The following is a 13,241-nucleotide window of genomic DNA, read 5'->3' on the forward strand; positions in this document are numbered from 1 at the left end:
TGTGTATATGTATAAAATTAAGTTCTTTGTAGTTGTGTACGTATTATTTTTTATCAATCAAAATAATGCTATTATTAAACCCACAATTTTTTAAATTTGCCTTGATTCAGTTATATTTTTGTCATAGATGGCAACATTTACCGGTATGTGTCAATAATTATGACAGTGACTATCAAAGAGTACAGACCAAGGTACAGACAAAACAAAACAAAGAGAAGAAGAAAGATTGAAGATAAAAAAATATATTTATTCATAGCAACAGATTGTTAGTAATGCTACGTTTAAAAAAATCAATTTTCTTATAATTATAATTTAAAAACAGTATAAGAAATTATTTAGAAACATTACTCAATACTCATCATACTCGTCTTATGCATATTGTATGTATGACATTATTATAGGCATGATGTCGGTAACGCTTAAAAGGCTTATTACACTACCCGATATGAAGGGCCCTGCATCTAGGGTGGGCGTGTTCCCTAGTTAGTGTGGCGCTTATTACACTTCTCTGCGAATTGGGCCCTAACTCAGTTTATACGCGAATGTCTAGAGAGATAAACGTATTGTTGCATTTTACATTATGCCGTCTCAGTATCTAAACTTCAAAAAGTTGCTGTAGCAGTGGCAACCGTTGACGCAATAACAAATATTAAAAAAAGAAGAGAAAGATCTGGGTGAAAGAGTATTTGCGGTGAAATGCTTTCAAATATGCAAATACTAAGCGTGCTTGAACCGGGAGTTTTAATGAATTAATTAGAGTAGGTGCAGAACAATTTGAACACTTATTGAGTTTTAAAACAATTAAATAAACAATTGATTTAAACAATTTATTTATTTGTTAACATGGCGGTGTGATCACAAACATTTGGAACTTCCCTTTTAAGTTATATAAACCTGTAGTAGGGAAGTTTGGTGACACCTTACATACAAAAGCAGCCACTCCACGCAACAGTCGCGCGGCAACTGAGCTCCCTAACCGCCCTAAACGTTATTACATCACCCAATCTGCAGGGCGCTTAGGGAGCTAGGCAGATCGGGCAGACCCGATCGCCCTAAATCGGGACACTAACTCCCTAAGTCTTATTACACCACTCTTAGTTAGGGTTAGGGTCCCTAAAAATTGGGTGGTCTAATAAGCCTTTAACGGTCACTTAATCATTGTACCTATAAACCTATTAGCTATCAAAAATTTACTGCGCTACATTCTACAGGTACTTGTACCATTCATTATTAGAAAAATAATAATTTAAGAAAGCATAACTACTGAAAGTTTATTTAAACCCATGTAAAAATCTAGCTCTATCGGGCATATAAAATACATTGCTATCTTCTGATCTTCGTCGTTCGACTTCGTTTGCTGGTTTCATTGGTCTGAGGTGGCGGTCATCAGGTATCTAGAAGCGTTAAAATAATACGTCAGTCTGTGTTAGTTTAGAAAGAAGAAAGAAAAAACATAAAAAATGGAACATGCTTATGCCTACTCAGCGTGGTGATAAAACAGCTTGCTAAGTTGTGCTATAGCTGTTGATGTACATTGCCCTTGTATTGATTTAAGGAACCAAGAAACACTAACCTACCTCTTATTATACACAAATAAAAGTGTAGGTACATGTTAAAGAAAGAATTAATCTGCATCGTATTTGAAAGTGAATACCTACTATATTTTTTCGTTTATAATCACGCATGTTCTTCAATTTTCTTTCCAGATTGTCGAGTTTCTCTTGGTAATATCTCCTTCTATCCGTACTTAAGCCTTCATCAAAATTGTCTTTTCTTAAATAATAATTATTTCTTACATCGCCATTACCCCTTCTTCTATAGAAATCTTTGTTTCGTCGTCTTATTCCATATATTTTACTTAGTTTGTTTTCATTAGGTATGCCATCTTTTGTATGTTTGAGACCATTTTCGTTTCCAATATTGTCAGTAGAATATTCGTGCATAAACTTTTTATGAAACAGCCTATCAAAATGATCATTAGGATTTTTCTTAATGTTATCTTTATGGTGGTCTGTTTTTAAGTCATTGAAAGTGCTGTATTTTACATTTTTTATCGAACTGTTTCTTGAATTAAAATTAGTGTTTAATTTATCGTCAGCATTTATTGCTAGAGTATCATATAATTGGCGAAGTTTAGCATCGAATATTTCTTTCTCCTTCTTATCGAAATCTATAAGTTTTACTTCACTTTTTAAATCATTTATTAAGTTCAGTACATTTTTGTCTTCACCATTATCATGGTTTACTTTAAAAGCTGAATTTCTAGAAGCATTGCTGTAGTCAAACGTTTTATCTTTTAAATATTGGTTAAAATTAATAATGCTGATTGTAGTTTTCAGAATACTTTCCGTAGCTTTTTCATGCTCTTCCAAAGACGAATCATTAAACAGATGTTTCATTTCTTTATTTAAAGATTTCGAGAGGAAATCTTTGCTATTTGCTCTTCTTCTCTTTAAATACGTTGTTACAAGTTTTCGTACATTTGTGAAGTCTTTTCTGGGTACGACATCCTTTCTTATTAGTGGTGTAGTTTTAGTCGTATTATTAATTATAAGTTTTCTATTTGGTAATTCAAATATTGCCGTTCGTGAAAATATACTCTGACCAGACCTGTGTTTCTGTAATAAAATTAATTGAATATTTTTAATTATTAGATATTTATTAGTATTTTATTCATATAAAAATGATTGAGAAATCAGTATTTACTTTCATTTAATATTAGGTATATTAAAATCTCTAAAGATAAACTTACTTTTTTATGTGATGGAGATGCAATTTTTTTTGCAGATGTATTCCGGTAGGGGGCACTTCGTATTTGATTGTCGAAGTACCTCCTACCCACATTTGTATGCTTTTCAATCCCCTTCCTAAAATAATTAAGGAGATTCATAAAGAGAAAAATTATATATTAAGGTTAAGAATGGTTACAAAGTGTTAGTATTTATAAGAAAAGTCATTCTTTTACCTCTGATTTTTGCGAGTTGGATCCTCATGATAAATATGATGTGGCGTACTATGTAAAAATGGCTGAAAAAATACAAGACACACTGTAAGAAAATTATTTATTAAAAATGTGGGTAGTCATTAAAAAGCAGAGAGCGTGGCTATCATTATCACAGAACATAATATATACTCAGGATCATCATTCAATCGATGTCAGTAGTCGACGGTATGTTGACAGAGTAGCATGATTGACTCATTTTTATAAGGCCTTTGGCCATTATGTTTGTGAAATCGGTGAATTGTATTTAATTAAAACATGGACGGCAGACAAGGTATGTACTTACAAGTCTTTTCAAACCTCATCGATACGTATCGAATGGGAAAACATAAGTATTAGGTATGTATGTATATTTACTATTTTCTACAGTTTATGTTATTAATTATTGCGGCTCAAACATTTCGAAAATGGAATTCATTGAATCTGAAATTATTATTATAAGACCTTTATACTTACTTTCTTAGTAAATTTATCGAAATGATCGAATATTTCGAAGGAGTCAGTTAATCTTATTGTGTTGTTAGAAACCCTGAAATTTAGGAACATTACTTCAAAAACATAATTTTACACTACCGACGTAGATAAATCTTAAGAAAAATCTAGTAGGTATATCATTTCCACACGCTATGTTATTTGAAAAAAAAAATACAATTAGCTACCATGTAGCTACGCACTAACTACCTACTTACTTACGTACTTATTGACAGAAATTATTATTATTTTGATAGAAAAATAGTCAATGTTTCACAATGTATAAGTGTTTGCATAAATATATTATATCGACAACCAGTCGAAATTTTATCAACTTACTTTTTATTTGAGTGAATCATTTTATCCTCCGGTGCATCTTCAACAGTGAATATAGGCAGTAGCACCACTGAAGGCTTGCACTGATCATTTTCACACAATTCAGCTTAAAATAATTCATAAAATTAATATTTTGGTAAGTATATTTAATCTGTGTGTATACGTTTTTGAACTGAACATTTTATGTCTTTAGATTTAAATTTAGAATTCGAACGCTATAGAAGCCGCGGCAAAAAAAACCATGATTGCTTATAATTACGTCAAATGAAAATTAAAACAAACGATCAGTTAATTTTCCCAAGATTATGAAAATAAAACAATTGTAAAATATTGTGAGTGATTATGAAATTAAAACAATTGTAAGTACATATTATTAATATTTAAAAAAATATGCTTTTTTATTATCTATAGGTACTAATATTATAAAGCAGAAGAGTTTGTTTGTTTGAACGCACTAATCTCAGGAACTACTGGTCCGATTTGAAAAATTATTTCGGTGTTAGATAGTCCATTTATCGAGGAAGGCTTATGGGCTATATCATCACGCTAAGACCAACAGGAGCGGAATCATGCGGGTGAAACCGCGGGGCGCAGTAATTATACATACGATTGCCTCGGTTACTAGGATAGCATAAGCAGTTAGGATCTTCATCATATCCCACAGGACAGCCGCATCGTAAGGTGTAGCCTATATCGTTGCTCGTTGGTGGTTTCATGTTATACACCTCTTCGCCTGGACGACTCCGGGTCGAATAGTTGCATATTATTTGTATGTTCTGTAATTTTTTATTTAATTCATATTTTTCTTTTGTTAAAAATCTGTACTGTCTATAATCTATATTATGTCAGTAGTCATAGTTGTAGACTTAACGTCATATTTTAGCATTATGTATTGTTAGATTCATGGTTATTTACTATTTAGCATAAGGGAGTGGGTTAGGTTAGGTGCGTGGTTTTTTAATTACCTGTCACAAAAATATAATATGGCGATATATGTAAGTAATGAGTATATTTAAAGACGTTTTGTCACGACGTTAAACGTTACATTAAACAACTTGACTAGTAGTCCTTTAATCATTCAATTGGATGTCGTCATTCAATGAACGCGCTAGTCATTCAATCAAATAGCAGATTCAAACAGATGAAGACGACATGTACATACTTTATAAATATTATACTTATTCTTACGTTATAAGTCAAGTCCGCATTATTAGCATGGTAAGCATATGCCGCGTATGCTGATAATCCACAACCTATGCGAGTGGATTTACCATTTATCATCTCTAGATAGAGCCGCCCCGCTGCTTTGTCTGTGTCTCTATAATTAAATGTTATCATTTTAATATTGATAAAAAATAATTTACTGCAAACGAAACACTGAAATTATTTTTTTTAAATGGTGACGTGACGGTATTGCCATGATGTGACCATGACATTTTACTCTCAACGCGCTAAAGATTACCCTTCAAAAAAATTACGACAAAAATATCACAAAACAAATACTCACACAGTCCAATCGGGATACTTTCTAATCATGTCAGGACTAACATATTCTTTCAAAGCATACCACGTTTGAAAGATATGCTGGACTCCATACACCAGCTTATCATTCGTCAGACCTGCTGTAGAGTTCTCAGCGTCATATAGAGAGTACCAGTCCGGGAACGTGAACCGAACTATGCCGGCCGTTTGACCGGGCTCGGGGAAACGCTCTAAAATAATTAATAATATATTTTTAACTAAAAAAAATGACATAAGTAGTGTGTGTGTAAAATACACACGCACTAGGTAAATTTTTTTTGATGTAGTTAAAAAACACACACACAATAAATGTGAACGTATAAGTAATAGTATTAATACGTAAATTATTAAATTATTGCTGATATAGCATCAGAAATAATTTGCTAATATAGGTAGTTATTGGTAGTAGATATATAGCATTTAATAATTACTTTAAATTAGGGATGTAACGATACATGATTTTGCCGATACGATACCGATACCGATATTTGTAGTAATGTATCGGCGATACCGATACCGATACCGATATCGATGGCTTGGTAGAAAAATAAATAGTGAATTATGCATAAAAAGTTACCAACATTTAACAGAGACAACTGTTAATCGTATTCTTTTAAATAAAAATGCCAAATCAAAAAACAACAAAACCATTTATTTTAGTACTAGCGGTCCGCCCCGGCTTCGCCCGTGGTACATATTTACGTTTTCTCTACATAAGAACCATCCTCGTACTTCAAGGAATATAATAGAAAAGAATTATCGAAATCGGTTCAGCCGTTCACACGTGATGCCGTGACAACGCGAAACGGGTGCAGACCCGCCGCCTTTTTATAGCTCCCGCCGCGAAGCGCGTCGAACGCGGCAACTGATACACAAAAATAATCCCTAAGGCATGATTCTGTATTCACGCGCGATGACTTATAGCGTATTTCATGTATAACTTTGGTGTTTCTACACCGATTTACATGATTCTTTTACTATAACCTGCCCAGGAGTATGAAGAATAATTGTGCCAAATTTGGTTAAAATCCGTCGTGTAGTTTTTGTTTCTATAACGAATATACAGACAGACAGACAGACAAAAATTTTACTGATTGCATTTTTGGCATCAGTAGCTATCCCTTATCACCCCTTCATAGTTTTTTTTTTTAAATATATTTCATGTACAGAATTGGCCTCTCTACAGATTTATTATAAGTATAGATTATTATTTTACGAAGTCAGTTAAACTTTAAGTAATACACATACAATCAGTACCTAATAAAAGTTTACTATTGGTAGAGTTTTTTCAGAAAACAAAGTGCGCACGCGCGGGCGGCCTCCCGCATCGTTCATTGGGCGCGGGTTTTTGAATTATTTGATATCAAAAAAATTGGTTGTTTGTAAAGTAGGTTTACGATCGAGATGTTTACGTGATAACATAATGCAGTGGCAGCGCTCGAGATGAAACGGGAGATTGGTCCGTCTCTCTCTCGTTATACCTGCGATCGCGCTCGTGAGGTTTTGGTGTGACACAAGTTTATGAACATGTCACCCGACTAAAACGATTTTAAAAACGTTATCACGTTAAAAATTAAAAATATTCAAAATTATTTATATCTTTCCTTTACATAAACAAATTTGTGATTGGAGCACTCCTAGTAAGCAAATAAAATGCTTGTGTCAGTAGGTTCCGCTCTTCCTTAACACTATTACAGAAACAGAAATAAAACAATATGAATGAATACAATGCAAAAACATAAAAGAAAAGAAAGAATTTAATAAAAAAATATCGGTATCGGCTGATTTATTATCGGCGATACCGATATATCGGCTTGCCGATATATCGGCCGATATATCGGTATCGGTATCGGTATCGGTATCGTTACATCCCTACTTTAAATATTAAGTTTAAATGGTAATCATAATAATATTATCTCTGGTAACGTGGTGGCTGTCTGCACGTCGTGAACATCCTCGCTGATATGTATTTTAATTTTGAGAAAAAATACAAGTAATGAATTATTAATCATAAACCTAAGGAGGCATTTGTATTATTATAAGAAAACTATACGTAGATAAACTTACTAGAGGCTCTACATATGTCATGTCTTAAAATACACTGATTCGCCAACACTTGCGCAAAAGTTGCGAGCTCTTCATCCCATTCCTGAAAAGTATATATTAGGTATTCCCCCTTTTGTTTATCGACTTCTTAAAAATATTATTATTAATGCAAAAGTCTAAAATATTTTATATACTAGATACTAGAAAATAAGGTTTTATATCAAGGAATCATACCATGCATCGTTAACAAAACCACGTAAGAGTAAATTAAAATAATTTGGAAAATCCAAAAGTGCACGCCTCATAATTTTTTTTTAATAATTATTTATTAATTATTATTTTTGTTTATTTAATAACAATTAAACCACATCGAATCAGACCCTGAAAAATGAAAGGGTTCTATTCCTGAGCATACTCAAGCGTAAGAGAAAAAAAAAGACTCGATTAGTAAAGTATTTCGGTCGCTATCGTGTTAAGGGGGCGCATAAAGCAAAATAACCAATCTTCTATTAGATGATACGTGTAATATGCAAGACCAAATCTAAAAAATAAAATATATATCAAACTAGATGATATGTTCAACGATTCTGTTTAATCAAAAACATAAAATATTAAAATTTACTCGATAAAAAAAAATCACCAAGTTAGCTCTAATATTCACACTTTTACGTTTTCTAATTGACATGGTAATACTTATTATGATTTTTTTTTCATAAACAATTATATTAAAACATTTGCAAGATATTTGTCAGAGCATTTTGTGTAATTACTTTTAGTTTTGGTTTTATCTGCGATAAACCACTTTTGGCGCTCTTTTTTTCTCGAGATAAACGTTTGATTTTGTCACGATAAAAGTGGTTTATCGCAGATAAAACCAAAACTAAAAGTAATTACACAAAATGCTCTGACAAATATCTTGCAAATGTTTTAATATAATTGTTTATGAAAAAAAAATCATAATAAGTATTACCATGTCAATTAGAAAACGTAAAAGTGTGAATATTAGAGCTAACTTGGTGATTTTTTTTTATCGAGTAAATTTTAATATTTTATGTTTTTGATTAAACAGAATCGTTGAACATATCATCTAGTTTGATATATATTTTATTTTTTAGATTTGGTCTTGCATATTACACGTATCATCTAATAGAAGATTGGTTATTTTGCTTTATGCGCCCCCTTAACAAGAAAATCCTCCGCACATACAGACACACGGACGTCCAAGACAGAACTTTTTTAAACTGTTTTTTAACTAGTTTAAATAACAAAAATGACATCAAAAATATCATGAATGTTAAAAATAGTGTTTTTTCTTAATATGTGTGTGTATGTATAATTATCTTACAAGTGCAATGTATGATACATAAAGACATTTTAAGTTTGAAAAATCAGATGTTTTGCGCGAAGTGACAGTAGTACCCACCTCAACGCTTCGCTTATGAGGCGTGCAAAGGATTATTATCAAAATAATTATTCTTAGTTCTTACCACCTTAAACATCCCGTAAGCGCGGGGTAGTTTGACCCCGTCCTTACCGATTTCCTCTCCTTTCGCTATATGCCCTCGAACTCTGTAGAACATTCATAAAAGTCATTACGTATTTGGGAAAAAGAAAACTTTGGACCTTGTTTTCCTATTCTTCATGATTCTAAAAAGTTATAGTCCAATATTGTATGTAATTTATTTGCTTCTAGTTTTCTATCAGGCGCAAAAATCTAATAAATCGTAAATTTTCTAAAAAATCTTAGAGAAAGTGTAAGAAATGTTATAGTATGCTATATATTCGTGATCTACTCAATAAGCTCTTTCATTTGATAGCCCACACGGCATGTTTTGGAAATTTTTATTTTTTTCTTTGTATACCATATTTAATTACCGGGTTGGGGAGAGGGGGACCACAAAACTGGTTGGCAACATCTGTCTATAGGATGTCTGGGATCTATACAATATATATCAGAAGTCAGATTTAGGTCCGCTATTTTTGCAAACGAACATCTCCTTGGAGCCTGCTCTAAATAGAGCACCATAACCACGACCACTCTGTCAAGGGTGCACGACTAAGAAGATCTAGTCAATACGCATTGCCGGCAATGAGTTTTGTCTGTAACGTATACAATTTTAAGTAAACATTGGTTACGTACACATTAGCTAAATCAACAAATTGCATGGCATCGTCAGGGCTGATATGGATGTCCTTTGATTTGTGGCATTGTGGTCCCATAATGCTTTTCTGAAATAATATTATGGTATTAAAGCGAATGATTTATTGGATATCTTAGAAATAATAGCAGACGCTAGTAAATGAAATTAAAAATAAAATATATAAATACATGATGGACACTTAGTGTCTCCTATTTGTAATCTCTTATTGAAAATGTGCCTGGTCTGTATTGAGGTGTCTAAAAATACTTCTGATTAAGTAAAATCACATCTACCTAAACTAAGCAAATTAATATTACCTCCTTATAATAATGAATATCGATATTTTATTAAATTACTTCTAAAAGGCAGCAGCCCGCAGCATCTCTGATAGAGAATTGCATGAAAGTCACCGGTTACCAATATTTTTTCTAAGAAAAAGAACAAACACATCTTAGTATCTATACACAATTTTTTCCAGGAAGTAACATATAAACATACAGGATTATAATACATGCACATAACGTGTGTCCCCTCCTCACAATGTTCAGTTTTTGGACAATAATCATCGAGAATCTTGCTCCTGTCTGTATGTAAATCTCGTACTAGAGCGCCTCTGGATAGTGTCACCCAAAATATTGTAAATAGTTTTATTATCTGAAACATATTTAGTATATTTTTAGAAATTATAGAATACTAGATTTCCGCCCGCGGCTTCGCCCGCGTTTTCAAAGGAAAACCTGCATAGTTCCCGTTCCCGTGGGATTTCCGGGATAAAACCTATCCTATGTGTTAATCCAAGTTACCCTCTATATGTGTGCTAAATTTCATTGTAATCGGTTCAGTAGTTTTTAGGTACGTGAAAGAGTAACAAAAATCCATACATCCATACTTACAAACTTTCGCCTTTATAATAGTATTAAGATTTCAGGAAAAACGGATACGTGGCCTTTCAAAGCTAACTTTTTGCCTTTTTTGACTGCAGAGGCCAACTTGCCAAGCAATTGCCAAGTCTATAGGAAAATGCTGGAGCGAGATAAAATATGCTGCCAAAAATCGGGATACATCGCGGAACAGGGACGGAACACTGTATTAAGTAGGTAAGTAAGTTAATTATGTTCACTATAATATTATTATTTAATCCGACGTTCTGAACACTTTACAGAGAACGTGGTCACGCGTTAAATAGTCTTAATTTTTAAATGTTCGCGTAAAATCAAGCAGTTATATAAATCATATAGGATAACACTTGATTGCCAATTAAGTATTATTCTTTAAACTTTTGGTTTTACAACTATTTAAGAAGATTATCTTATATATAAAATTCTCATGTCACAATGTTAGTCTGCATACTCCTCCGAAACGGGTGGACCGATTCTCATGAAATTTTCTGTGCATATCGGGTAAGTCTGAGAATCGGCCAACATCTATTTTTCATATGTACCACGGGCGAAGCCGGGGCGGACCGCTAGTATTCCTATAATTTGTACTCGTGCAAAAAACGTTATGTGACAAACTAATAAAAACTCACATATCTGAATCTCCATGCCATTGAATTAAATAGTTCTATAAAATAATATTATTAACACATTAATATGAAGAACATTTCCCTTTAATTATGAATGGCTGCTAAAATTGGAATCAAGCAGGATTGTTTATACGTAATGTTCAGGTTTTGTTTTAACTGATAAGATTGTTTTGGCTTTCCTTCTTAATCGCTTTTCATTACTGTTCATTTAAACGGATGGATAGACGTGATGCTATTCAAACTCAAACATTCAATTTCAATTTATTAGTACAAATGGTTTATTAGAACAAATTAGGTACATTAATTCATTTAATAATTAGACTTCTTTGTGGATAGTTTATTTTCAGCATAACGATGATTATGGTGTTTTATTCGATACTATTATTATTATTAGAGATTTTTTTTTATTGACTTCAAGATAGAACACAGTATTACCATATTTCCTACAGTAGTGCGACGAATGTACTTGTGCAGAGAAACGGAGGGGAACTGGCGGGGGTCGGGCGACGCGGGCCGCGTAAAGCAAACACGCTTAGTTTGCTTTACCTAGCGCGAAAGGACGACGCAGTCGTATTTTTTGTGTAATAATTTTATTATACATAGGTACTTACATATTCTATTATGGCGCGCACAAACTGTTCCGTTTACGGATGTAAATCTAAATTGAAATCCCAGAAGGAAACAATATTTCAGAAAGATTGTATTAATTGTATCTGTTGACTTAAAATCAAAGCTATGTATATGTGGTCCTCATTATTTTCTAATCAGATTGTACATCCTAATGCGAATGCATTACTTAGTTACATGTTATAATATAGGTACAATTAAGAACATCCAAAAATAAAGTGTCCACGTAAATAATATTTAGCAGTGCAATATCTGTTATTTAATATTAATGAACAAATAATTACATCAGATTTAATAATCGCAATTATTTTGAATGTACATATGAATAAATGATTTCATCATAATATTAATAATCACAATTGTTTTATTTCCCATTTGTTGCAACCCTAGCGTATTTTCGTGTGGCAGCGTAAGTACCTACGCTGGCGGCGGCATCGCGCGACATCAAAGGCGATTCCTTACTGTAGGAAATAATATTGTAATACTGTGGATAGAATGAGGTTCTGTGTACCTAGTTAGTTAGTCCCGTATATTTTTATAACAATAAAACAATTCTCCGGTAACAAAATACATTATTCGTACAAATAAAACCCGATAAAGGATATAGGATAGCTTTTATCCCGTAAATCCTATGAGTTCGGGAACTATGCGTTTCCCTTTGGGTGTGCGGGCGAAGCCGCGGCTGGAAACCTAGTATTTATTATAAATTATAATATACATACAGGTAATTACTAATTAGTGTAGTCTATCAAAAGAAAATTCCATTTGTTTTTGCGTGAAAGAAACATAATATTATAAATAGAAACCCTGAGATTCTTTTTGAAGATTTTATCTAGTTTCTTAATCTGATTGTTCTCTATCTTCTAATTCTAAATCTTTATTGCAAGTATTGCTACGAAAAAAATACATCGAATACAAAAATACATTGATACCTCATATTTCTAAATAATTTGGAAAATCCAAAAGTGCACGCCTCATAATTTTTTTTTAATAATTATTTATTAATTATTATTTTTGTTTATTTAATAACAATTAAACCACATCGAATCAGACCCTGAAAAATGAAAGGGTTCTATTCCTGAGCATACTCAAGCGTAAGAGAAAAAAAAACTCGATTAGTAAAGTATTTCGGTCGCTATCGTGTTAAGGGGGCGCATAAAGCAAAATAACCAATCTTCTATTAGATGATACGTGTAATATGCAAGACCAAATCTAAAAAATAAAATATATATCAAACTAGATGATATGTTCAACGATTCTGTTTAATCAAAAACATAAAATATTAAAATTTACTCGATAAAAAAAAATCACCAAGTTAGCTCTAAATTTCACACTTTTACGTTTTCTACTTGACATGGTAATACTTATTATGATTTTTTTTCATAAACAATTATATTAAAACATTTGCAAGATATTTGTCAGAGCATTTTGTGTAATTACTTTTAGTTTTGGTTTTATCTGCGATAAACCACTTTTGGCGCTCTTTTTTTCTCGAGATAAACGTTTGATTTTGTCACGATAAAAGTGGTTTATCGCAGATAAAACCGACACACGGACGTCCAAGACAGAACTT

The 13,241-nt window shown here is 32.4% G+C and overlaps 1 protein-coding gene across 1 annotated transcript; it reads right to left on the reverse strand.

Annotated features, from left to right (window-relative positions):
- Positions 1–1,153: 1,153 nt before the first annotated feature.
- LOC149898154 (uncharacterized) lies at positions 1,154–11,065 on the reverse strand. Its single transcript, XM_090115239.1, has 14 exons — positions 11,045–11,065; positions 10,015–10,170; positions 9,516–9,604; positions 8,863–8,944; positions 7,397–7,478; positions 5,316–5,520; positions 4,997–5,126; positions 4,416–4,584; positions 3,812–3,914; positions 3,458–3,530; positions 2,966–3,027; positions 2,753–2,867; positions 1,659–2,618; positions 1,154–1,394 (listed from the first exon to the last, which is right to left on the reverse strand). The coding sequence occupies exons 1-14, from the start codon at positions 11,063–11,065 to the stop codon at positions 1,272–1,274; spliced, it is 2,370 nt and encodes a 789-aa protein (XP_089971365.1). The 3' UTR covers positions 1,154–1,271.
- Between the last annotated feature and the right edge of the window lie 2,176 nt (positions 11,066–13,241).

Source organism: Colias eurytheme, chromosome 23 (assembly GCF_061535395.1).
Source record: "Colias eurytheme isolate Ceu_HAF_F1 chromosome 23, ilColEury1 Martin Lab GWU primary, whole genome shotgun sequence".
Taxonomy (NCBI): domain Eukaryota; kingdom Metazoa; phylum Arthropoda; class Insecta; order Lepidoptera; family Pieridae; genus Colias; species Colias eurytheme.

Coding starts and splice junctions, on each gene's coding strand:
- LOC149898154 (XM_090115239.1), bottom strand. CDS start 11,065: ATGGCATGGAGATTCAGATAT. Junction 9,605..10,014: donor TGTGCATGTATTATAATCCT/GTATGTTTATAT, acceptor ATATTATTTCAG/AAAAGCATTATGGGACCACA. Junction 1,395..1,658: donor ATTATAAACGAAAAAATATA/GTAGGTATTCAC, acceptor TAACGCTTCTAG/ATACCTGATGACCGCCACCT.